Raw genomic sequence first — 11,430 nt, 5'->3', positions numbered from 1 at the left:
CTACATCTACATCTACATCTACATCTACATCTATCTACATCTACATCTACATCTACATCTACATCTACGGCTACGGCTACGGCTACGGCTACGGCTACAGCTATATCAGTCCATCCATCTCTGCCCAAGCCCTACCCTGCCTACTCGGAAGCCCACAGAAATAAGCACTCATGTCACAGCATGCTTACCTGGAGTGGCAGAGGGTAGGAGGAACAGGTTGGCACACTCATAGATGGAGGGCACAGGCCGGTGTAGGCTAGGATCTGCTGGGCAGGGTTGTAGAGGATCTGAGGTGGCGGCGATGGGCCATAGGCCAGCTGAGACAGAGGGACCTGTGAAGAGAGGCGGGGCCATGACCACCCGACCCTCACAGCCACTCAAAGTAGTATTCAGACCTGTAGCCTGGCCTTCTGGGGAGCCCTAACCCAGTCGACAAAGAGTAGGCCAATCTTCTCTTCATGACTTTACAGAAAGACCCAGCTTCCTTTACACAGGGTCTCTAGATTAGAGTCCCCACCTGGAGCTGCCACCGGAAGAGGCAGCCTGGTAGATCCCAGGGACTAGACTGTGGGAATTCGGGACCTGCCAAGACATCCCCTAAATTTTCCTAGCAACAAGAAACCTGAGAAGAAAGAGTTGAGCAGTGGTCCTGGAGTGCTGCTGAAAGGCGCAACCAACAGTTGACACCCCCGGGACCATAGGACGAGCAACACAAGGATGGCCCAGCGCAACCAACAGCTGACACCCCTGGGACCATAGGACGAGCAACACAAGGATGGCCCAGCGCAACCAACAGCTGACACCCCTGGGACCATAGGACGAGCAACACAAGGATGGCCCAGGTTTTACAGCCCTGTGGACTTGGAAGGGTTTGCCATGGTCCCTGAGAAGACAGAAGGAAAGTTGTACCCAGTGATGTAAGGACGGCGGGCTAGGACTCAAGGGTGGATTCAGTAGGGCTGGCTCAGAGAGAAGTAGTTAGGGGCGAATTTCAGCTTTCTCATTCAGTTTGTTAAGATGGAGTCCAAGCCCTACCCAGAACCACCATGCCCAGGCAACCATGAATCCCACAGTAACAGAGTGAAGTTTTGTTCTTAGATGGCAACAAGTTCTTCCTGCCTAAGAGGGTAGGAGAAGATTCACCCAGTGGGTTGTCAAGTGCCGTTTCCAGAACCAGTAATTGGTAGTCCTCGCTGCCACCGACATGCGGATGACTTGGGAGTTTGGGTTCTCCTTTATTGAGAGAGTCACTGAGCTCTCCTGAAGGGGAAGGCCCTGAACTCTGGGCTACAACTGACTGGCTGGAAACACAGGAAGACACCACTCACCATGTCCTTGAAGGCCCCTAGGACTGCAGCTGTGGTAATGCCCAGGCACAGGCCCAACACATTCAGCACTGTGGATACCCAGAGCAGCCGGTACAGGTGCACCACGTCCTGGCAGCTACGCACACCCACAAACTCATAGTAGGCAGGTGAGGGCTCTGTGCTGTAGGAGGGAGAATATAGTGACTGCCCTCATTGCTAGATCACGGCCAGGTGACAGACTGTGCCACAAACCCAGGGCTCCCAGTGCCCGAGGCCTCTGGCTCTTCTAGTGCTGGTCTCCTCTTACACAGGTGAAAACATCTCAAACAAGTTAGAGACTTCTGCTTCCCTGGGGAATCATCTGCCTTTGGTGGGGCCGGCCAGGGAGGCTCCACAGGGCTTCACAGTGAGACGTAAAATGGACACAGGTGGGGCCCTTAATAGCCAACTGGGATGGTGGCTGATCTACCCCTCACGCCAGGACAATAAGCAAATATTTTTGTGTTTTCATTCTCTATGTGTATCACAACAAAAAGCTGTAGGTGGGTCTCAGCCCTGAGCTGGAGCGGAGCAGTGCACAGCTGGAATGTGTGGTTGCTACCTGGTGGCCAGCTGCCGCAAGGTGTGTGGTCCTCCCTGGGGTACTTGTACACACTGCGCCCTTGGGTGGAAACCCAAGCACCCCGAGGACCCACCATGACGATGCCGAAACTAGGTCCAGACGGAAGCAGCAGGGAATGCAAGTGGATACAGGAAGGGAGAAATAGGAGCCTCTCCATCTCGCAGACAGATGTCCTGGGCAGGGTCTTCCTTGTGCTCATGCACATGCATGTGTGTGTTTACGTGCTGAGCGTGTTTACATGTATGCACAGACTCCTGATGCAGCCTTACCTCCCACAGGCATAGAGGTCACAGCAGTAGCAGGTGTTGCTTCTGATCTTCAGCTGGCACCTTCCATTCAAAGAGTAGCAGGTGACCTGGGGTAGAGTAACAGGCAGGTTCATACCTTATCCTACACAGACAGTCGGCAGCCTTCTCCTGCCCAAGAACAGGGCTGCATTGGCAGGACCTTCACTGACGCATGGCAGGGTGGGACATGGTGGGGCTGGTAGGGTGAGGAAGGGCAAGACTAGGCAGGGTAGGACAAAATGGGACTGGATAGGACAGAACTAAGAAGATCAGAGCAGAAGTGGGCAAGGCAGGGCGGGCAGAATCTCACCCCATCCCCCACAGTATATAAACAGCTTTTTTCTGGAATGCCCAGCACATATATCTTCAATCTTCTGCCAGTCCAAAGACCCCAGAACACATTAATAAGAGAACCCATTTGCCTTCCTGATTCCTGCCTCACCCTGGCATGGGCACTCAGTGTGAGCAGCGTTCTTTAGCTGAGCCAACAAATCTCCACAGCACTGGTGTAGAGCATCCCCACTGAGCCACACTGCCAGTGCCCACCTGGGCTGGTCTAGCGGGTCAGCTGCTGTGTGCACTTGCTCTTCCTGGCATCTCACTCAAGGGTGAGGTCATACTACAGCTGCCCCAGCCCAGAGAGCCAGAGAATCCCTTGAACACTGCACATGTGTTACCCCAGCGTTTTGTGGCAGTGATTAAGTTAGTGAAAATGCTAATGGGAATGCTAATTGACCACACAGGACGGGGGAGCTGAATCCTAACACTGTGCTAACACTGTGTCAAAGAGCAAAGTGTGCAGCTGTGATTCCAAAGAGAACCCCAGGCATTGAAGTCTCAAGGCTAGCTCCCAATGCCTCGATAGCAGAAGATCTGTGTGAATTAATACAGCCATTTTAACCAGGCACAGGCGGGGGATGTGGAAGGCACGCTTGCCAAAGGGACTCACCTCTGTCTGATAGACGTCATACAAGTACCCAGCCCCACTGGAGTAAAACTGGCATCTTCCTGCGCTGAGAGGCCTTGGTTCCTAAACAAATAAATGCAGATGGATGGCCATTTCAGACTTGCCCTCCATGGACTGGAGCAGAACTGAGGCCACACGAGTTATTGCTTCCACAGCAACTGTGGTGCCCACAGGAGAAAGGCTCACAGATACCCTCCATCCATTTGCTGGGCAGACATTGGCACAAGGTCAAGGGGCATGCTGCTGAGTGGGCCAGGGGTGTTCTACACCTCACCAGGGGCACCAGGCTCTGTCTTTCTAAAAGCAAAGCAAATTTCTTCTTCTAGGAAGAGACAAGGAAGATTTGGAAGTGATTCATTCATCTGTCCAAAGTACCCATATATCCAAGTCAGTCATTCACCTATGCATCCAGTCATCTAATCATCCATGCATCCATTCAGTCATCCATGCATCCAGGCATTCAGTCAGTCATGCATCCATTCAATCACCCATGCATCCAGCCATTCAGTCACCCATGCATCCATTCATTTAATCACCCATGCATCTATTCATTTAATCACCCATGCACCCATTCATTTAATCACCCATGCATCCAGGAATTCAGTCACCTATGCATCTAGTCATTCAATCAGCCATGCATCCAGGCATTCAGTCACCTATGCATCTAGTCATTCAATCAGCTATGCATCTAGTCATTCAGTCAGCCATGCATCCAGACATTCAGTCACCTATGCATCTAGTCATTCAATCATCTACGTATCCAGTCACCAATCACCTATACATCCGATCTCTTAATCACCTACATTCAGCCATTCAACCACCTATGCATCCAGGCATTCAGTCATCTATACATCCAGGCATTCAGTCATCCATGCATCCAGGCATTCAGTCATCCATGCATCCAGGCATTCAACCACCTATGCATCCATCCATTCACTCATCCATGCATCCTTATGCATGCCCCACCACTTGACATCAGCTCATCAATGTCTTAGCTCACCATGTTCCCACCTTTGTGTTTCCAGCATTCATGGAACTGACATAGTGTTGAACCATGAGGAAGCCAAGGTAAGCTAGAGCTCTGTAGGTGAGTGAAGGGGGCAGACTAACGAGTAGGCAGTTGCTAAAGCAAAAGATGGACAGTAGGTCCTGGGACTTGTAAAGTGCCATAAAGTCATACAATCTATAAATGCTCCTTTGGGTTCATTACTATGTATCATGACATTTCTCAAAGCACATGTCTGACCTAAGAGGAGTCTAGAAACCACCAGTAATGCTGGCAGCAGACAAAGACATGAGAACCAGACTGCACAGAGCATAGCACCTGAGTGCCAGGCTAGGTATGGATGGGTTCAATGGGAGGCATTGGCCCTAGGTGGTGCATGATGGGAACAGGTGGGATAGTGGTACAGGAGGCTACAGTTGGGGCTTGAGAGCTGCTCACACACTCTGAGGATGCTTCAGGGATGTCAGACTTACTTGGCTTCCACCACAGAATGGCAAGACCCAGATCCTTCCCCAGGGGACATTTCAGGGAGAGATGATGGTGATGATGTAAAGTGGGAATGGAGTCTTCACACCATCTTCCCATGCGATGGCAGCTTGGTGTGTATCTGCATGATACCAGTGGTCTCCGAGGGTGGACCTCAATGAGTCACCAACACGCTGGCCACCCACCCACAGAACTGTAACTGACCACAGGACACCAGGGGTCTAGGCCTTCAGGTGACCAGATGATGCTGTGGTTTGGAGCCCAGCTGGCACTGCGCATGTGGACTCTGCCAAACTCTCAACTACAGTGGCCACTCTTCAGAGGCCCAAGACTAACCTGTCAGGCCACATAAGCAGGTGTATCAGGATGCGTATAATTGGTGGGCATAGATAGATGGGCATGCTCAGACAAATGCCTCCTAGGTTCTTCTCTTCAATGAAGCCAGAAAGGGCGAGTGAGGTCTTCTCCCGCCTGTGGCACAGACAGGAGACTGTACCTGAAAGGGCGAGTGAGGTCCTCTCCTGCCTGTGGCACAGACAGGAGACTGTACCTGAAAGGGCGAGTGAGGTCCTCTCCCGCCTGTGGCACAGACAGGAGACTGTGCCTGAAGACAGGAGTCTTTGGAAGGTGATTTCTCTCAGCCAAATGCTGAAGAGCTGCGAGGGAAAACCATACTCTATCCAGGGACAGAACCTCAAGGCAAGGCTGGCACAGTCTCTAGGGAGCACTGAAGTCTATATGGAGATTGCCAGATGCCTAAACACCCAACTGCAGACACTGGGGGAGCTACACACACTTGTACACTCATACACGTGTGTTCGTACATCTAAATACACTTGCACAGAATTTCCGCCAGGTTAAAATGGTGCATATGAAGTCACGCCACTATGTCACAACAGTGTTCCTCATACCTCATGCCATACCATATACACGATATGAGCACATCATGCCATATCATGCTACATTCATCTCCTGTGTCACGGGGCATCGTATCACGCCACACCATGGCATAGTACATATTCAAATCACATTGTACATACGTTCCACTGCATATCACAACATGTTGTATCACAGCATGTCCTCAACATCACTGTGCATATATTATCTTCCAGCCACCGTATCACAGTGCACACATGTTCTACTGTGCCTTTCATATTGTGCCACATCATTCACATCACAGCACACAACACAACCTAGTTTGTCATGTGACGTACTGGATGTACTTGTTTCTGAATTGCTTCTGTCTCCTTTCCTAGGTCAGAACCCTGGCTGCTTCATCACTTGCCTATGGTACCTAGGGGCCTGCCTGACCCTGCAGTGGTTAAACAGGTGAATAAACGTGGCTATTCACTGTGGGGGCAAAGTTCAGATTGGCTACTGATAATGAAACGCAGACACAAGCAGTGTCATTGTCATTGTCATCTCCTTATCCTCCTCCTCCTCCTCTTCTTTTCCTCCTTTTCCTTCTTCTCCTTCTCCTTCTCCTCTTCCTCCTCCTCCTCTTCTTCTTCCCCCTCTCCCTCCTCCTTCTCCTTCTTCTCCTTCTCCTCCTCCTGTTGCTTCTTCTATTCATAATTACATCACTAGTAGGACTCTCTACATCCTCTTAAAGTCCTTTTATAGATAAAGAAGTTTCTATTCTTTAGACATAGCCCCACATTAAGCAACAATCTTTGAAGAGAGACCATGAAACTGTGAACAAACACAAGAGCAGAATCTGAGATTTCATGGTGTGTTAAGTGTGGTGAAAGGCTAAGGACTGCCCCCCGGACACAAAGCTCTGGAGCTGAGGACTGGGCCAAGAGTTCCCTAGTGCTGGGGCTGGGGTGGGTACTGAAATGATGAAGGATGTTAGCATTTGCTGTGTGACGTGTATGTTTCCATCTGCTGCTGTGTCTGCTGTATATGGTGTGTGATGTCTGTGCTTGCTAGGTGTGGTATATTTGTACTTACTGTGTGTGGCTGTGCGTGTTTCTACCTGCTATATATGGTTATGTGTGTGTGTGCTGTGTGTGGTGTATGTTTGTGCCTGCTGTGTAAGGTGGGTGTTTGCATCTAATGTGTGTGGTTGTATTTGTGTCTTCTGTGTGTGCTATGTGTTTGTGCTTGCCATGCCTATGTGGCCTGTGGGAGGCAGAGGACTCGGGTTGCTGGGGCCAGACTCAGCAAGAGGACAACAATGACAGCTCACCTGGAGCCTGTGTGAAGATGTCAGAGCCGCGTTGTGTGACTGAGATGTTTTTCACATGGACACGGAGCCCTAGAGACAGACTGTGGGCCATTACTCACAGGGCAGTACTCACAATGTGCCGTGCTGCAAACACGCCGTCGACTATGGCACAGCAGAATGCGGCCACCACCCCAAAGCTGAGGAACACAATGGCCGCCACCAACTAGGAGAAGATGACAGAGACGTGTGGAGTCTCAACCCAAAGAAACCCAGCCTCGAACACAGTCAGAGCCCAAGTGGAGTTGACGGCCAGACAGACCATCACTGATTTACTTCCATCTACCAGTGGCTCAGCCCCAAGGGGTGCATGCAGCCACATACTCACCCATGTGGTGCACTCTGTGGGATCTGTACCATGAGACCAACCGAGCACCCTCACCTCCGCACACCCACCTGCACCGTGCTCCCCTTTTCATACACACATGTGTACTTGCCCTAGGCCTCTAACATAACTAGATTAATTCTGCACCAACTAAGCCTGCAGGACCCAGCGTCACATCTGGCCACACACTACCCAGTACCTGCCCATGATGTTTAAACTGCTGCTATAGAGATTGGAAAGGCTATGTCCATTGACAAATGGGTGATCTTCTAGGATAAAGTCCTTGGACATGTGTTATAACCCAGTTCTTCAGCATGCAGCATATTTAGGCTCTTTGCATTTTAGAATTCTGAGACGGAATACTACACTGCCCCTACAAATACACCTAGCCACTGGCCATAGAATGTCTACTTCCTTGTCTACTTCCTTGTATCCACAATGACATGAAATTGGTGCTTTAAAATGTTTGCCTGAATTTACATTTCTAATTATTAATTATTTCTATTTACATTTCTCTGATTACTAAGAAGGCTGAAAACGTTCTTATAGTTGTTGACCACATTTATCTTCAGTTTTTCTTGTGACACAGTTCCAGACTGACCAAACAAGCAGGCACACTAATTTGTGTATTTTTGGACAGGGGTGTGATAGTGAACTGGGTCTCAGAGCTCAGGAGGAAGGGACAGAAGGATCATGAGTTCAAAGCAGCCTCAGTTACACATTGAGATCCTGCTCAGAAAAACCAACCTGCATTTCCTGCCTGATCGCCCATGAGCGTTCACATCCCTGAAAACCCATGTGTGAGCGCTCTCCTTATCTGTGGCTCCTCTCCAAACAAGTGACATCTGTCCAAGTATATGGGCGTGGTGCTCAGTCTCGGGAGATACATAAAGTCATCAGGACTGCCAGCCACAGAGAAGAAAGGAGGGGGCAACCATCAAGAAGAAGCAAGCAAAGGCAAGGGATGGTGGTACACATCTGTCTTAGTCAGGGTTTCTATTCCTGCACAAACATCATGACCAAGAAGCAAGTCGGGGAGGAGAAGGTTTATTTAGCTTACTTCCACATGGCTGTTGATCACCAGAGGAAGTCAGGACTGGAACTCAAGCAGGTCAGGAAGCAGGAGCTGACACAGAGGCCATGGAGGGATGTTACTTACTGGCTTGCTTTCCCTGGCTTGCTCAGCCTGCTCTCTTATAGAACCCAAGACTTCCAGCCCAGGGATGGCACCACCCACAAGGGGCCCTACGCCCTTGATCACTAATTGAGAAAATGCTCCACAGCTTGATCTCATGGAGGCACTTCCCCAACTGAAGCTCCCTTCTCTGTGATAACTCCAGCCTGTGTCAAGTTGACACACAAAACCAGCCAGTACAACATCTATGATCCCAGCACTTGGGAGGCAGAAGGTGATGGATCTCCGTGAAGTCAGGGCCAGACTGGTCTACATCGTGAGTTTAGGATTAGACTGAGTTAAACAATAAGGCCCTGTCTCAAAAAGGAAAGACAGGCAGCCAGACAGAAAGACAGAGAGACAGACAGACAGACAGAGAGAGAAAGGAAGGAAGGAAGGAAGGAAAGAAGGAAGGAAGGGAGAGGGGGAGGGAAGAAGGAAGGGAGGGAGGGAGAAAGAGAGGAAGGGAACAGAAAGAAAGAAGGAGGGAAGAGAGGGAGGGAGGGGAGGGAGAAAAGAAGGAAAGAAGGAAGGAGGGAAGGGAGGGATGGAGGGAGGGAGGGAGGAAGGAAGGAAGGAAGGAAGGAAGGAAGGAAGGAAGGAAGGAAAGAAGAAAGGAAGAGAGAGGGGGAGGGAAGAAGGAAGGGAGGGAGGGAGAAAGAAAGGGAAGAAGGGAAGGGAAAGAAGGAAGGAGGGAAGGGAGGGAGGAAAGAAAGAAGGAAGGGAGGGAAGGAGGGAGGGAGGGAAGGAAGAAGGAAGGAAGGAAGGAAGGAAGGGAGGAAGGAAGGAAGGAAGGGAGGAAGGGAGGAAGCAAGCAAGCAAGCAAGGATAGTTAGTAAGTAGCTCTGTCTTTAGCCCCAGCGTCAGAGCTCTCAGGCCCCAGGCTGGGCCATGCACTGACAATGTGGTTGCTCTCTGGTGACAGTGTCACTGCTCTCTGGTGTCCTCTGCCTCTCCCTCCTCTCTCATCTCAGTTTTTTGTTTGACATGAACCCCAAAGTCAGAACTTTGCTTAAGGAAGGCAAAATCAGAAAGCTCCTGTCAGCTTTCCCCAAGCCCTACTATGTGTGTGACGCATATCCTGAATATAGTCACCCAGATTCTGAGCCAACCTGAACCATGGCACCATCTGGAGTGCGGCTCACTGTCTCCTCTGCTCACCAGAGGAGCAGGTCAATTAATTAGCAGTCATCAGAGGCCAAGAGCCTTGGAAACGGATCCCAGCACCGTGCATCGACAGTGCATAGATCAACGTCAGAATTCACAGCATGATGAAAACCTTAACATCCGTCAACATGAAGCTAGACTTCTCTCATAGGGAGCTGTCAACATGCACCACATGCGTGCTCAGCACATGACCCCAACACAACTTCACACAGCCATCTTTCAGTTCCACACCCTTAATCTATGCCAGTCGCACACCGATGAAGACTCTCCTTCCCCCACACTGCCACCCACCAGTCACAGCCCATCCCAGCTGGAAACACAGAACACACCTCCCAGGGACAACGTGGAGCCTTTCCTAATGGTAAAACCTCATCCCAAAGCTTTCGGACGACCATGCTCTCCTTGGACAATGCTGGCCGCCCTCCTCCAGTTTCTGCCGGTCAACCAGGGTGAACTACTCTGACCAGAGCTCTATCCTCTTCACCCTCAGTCATCCTGGAACCTGAGGGCCATGTCATTATAGCGGGAGGAAATAGCAGTGGCCAAAAAGGCTAGGCTCGAGACAAGAGGCAAGTGGACAGCACACAAAGGCTGAGGGCAGGTGGGTCACCCACACACGTGGGGAGAAAACACCATCCTCTTATGAACAAGGAGCATCTGATGAGTTAACAAGTGTTGGGTCCCTAACCTCAGTGTCCCCAATGGAAGCACTTGTCCCCTGCAGCATTGGGGCTGAGGTGGGAGCTGTTCCAGGTGCTGAAAACACACAAATGTGGCCTGCTCTCTGCAGCAAGATCTGGAGAGCCCAGTTCTTCCAAAAAACAGAGCCACAGCTGGGCAGCCCATGTGCCCCACGTTCAGGAAGCTACCATTTCTGCTCTTGTCATCATGGTGCCTGGAAGTCCCCTAACACGCTAAGGCAAAGTTGACCACAGAGGTGGTGAATGACTGAGCTGGGTCTGAGTCGAAATGCATTGGAGAAAAATCAGCCAGAGTCTGCTCCCCTCCCCTGACCCCATGGATGTGTGTAAAGAAACTTCTCTGCATGCCAGTGGGGGGGGGGAGACAGAGACACAGAGATAGAAAGATTGGAAGAGAGAGAGAACTTAAGAGACAGACAGCCCCTGTAAGAAAGAAAGGGCCTGGGACCCTCAGCTCCAGTGCGATGGGGCCCTCTCAACCTCCTGGGATTCAGAAGGGACAACACAGAGATCACACCTGCCTCAAGTGGGGTTCTACTGACAGGGGGAGACTTAGTTGCTGTGACAAATTGCCACAAGAGTTTTGATAGTGCTGTTCCTCCCAGACATACAAGTGTCATCTTTGAGTCAGCAGGATCCTGAGAACCCCCAAGGGAGGGGAAATGGGAAGGAAAGAGGTACTGCTTAGACACTGGCAGGTAGAGGAGCCCTCTCCAGGGAACTTTTGACTTGTCCTCCTGGTAGAAGAGCCCTCCCTCTCCCTCTGAGTCCTTCTTTGGCTTCCACTGGATATTGTCATAATAATAGGCAGAGATAATGGGTGAACTCATTCCTAATTAGATTTCACCCTCAGAGTGAACAGATTGGAGCGAGCAGAAATCAAATAAGTGTCTTGAATTTGCTCCAACCTCCCATGGGAAGGAAAGTATAGGAAGACAAAAGGTTAGCTCTGAACTGATGGATAGGTGATGGATACACATGGCGGGTATTAGTCATTTTGTCCACTTTTACACATGCTTGAATTTTTCTATAATAAAATTTAAAGTAAAGACGAATGAGAAGAAACATGTTCTACCCAGCTGAAGCATAGTCTCCTTCTCATGACTGAAGCTGCCTAACCCGACACATCCCCTGGACACCCTGAATGCCCCTTCTCATGAC

At 50.3% G+C, this 11,430-nt stretch overlaps 1 protein-coding gene across 3 annotated transcripts in view; it reads right to left on the bottom strand.

Annotated features, from left to right (window-relative positions):
* Positions 1-11,430, bottom strand: part of Tmem255b (transmembrane protein 255B) — a 29,504-nt gene that overhangs the window by 5,017 nt on the left and 13,057 nt on the right. For 2 of the 3 annotated variants that reach the window (XM_031342582.1, XM_031342584.1), the window contains 5 exons: positions 6,979-7,068; positions 3,166-3,246; positions 2,199-2,284; positions 1,329-1,488; positions 189-332 (listed from right to left, as the gene is read on the bottom strand). In XM_031342582.1, the coding sequence (XP_031198442.1) occupies positions 189-332; positions 1,329-1,488; positions 2,199-2,284; positions 3,166-3,246; positions 6,979-7,068 (561 nt within the window). The remainder of the gene's footprint in view (positions 1-188; positions 333-1,328; positions 1,489-2,198; positions 2,285-3,165; positions 3,247-6,978; positions 7,069-11,430) is intronic. The other variant, XM_031342583.1, reaches the window with a different exon arrangement.

Source organism: Mastomys coucha, unplaced genomic scaffold (assembly GCF_008632895.1).
Source record: "Mastomys coucha isolate ucsf_1 unplaced genomic scaffold, UCSF_Mcou_1 pScaffold22, whole genome shotgun sequence".
Taxonomy (NCBI): Eukaryota; Metazoa; Chordata; class Mammalia; order Rodentia; family Muridae; genus Mastomys; species Mastomys coucha.
This window is presented reverse-complemented; position numbering and strand designations above follow the sequence as displayed.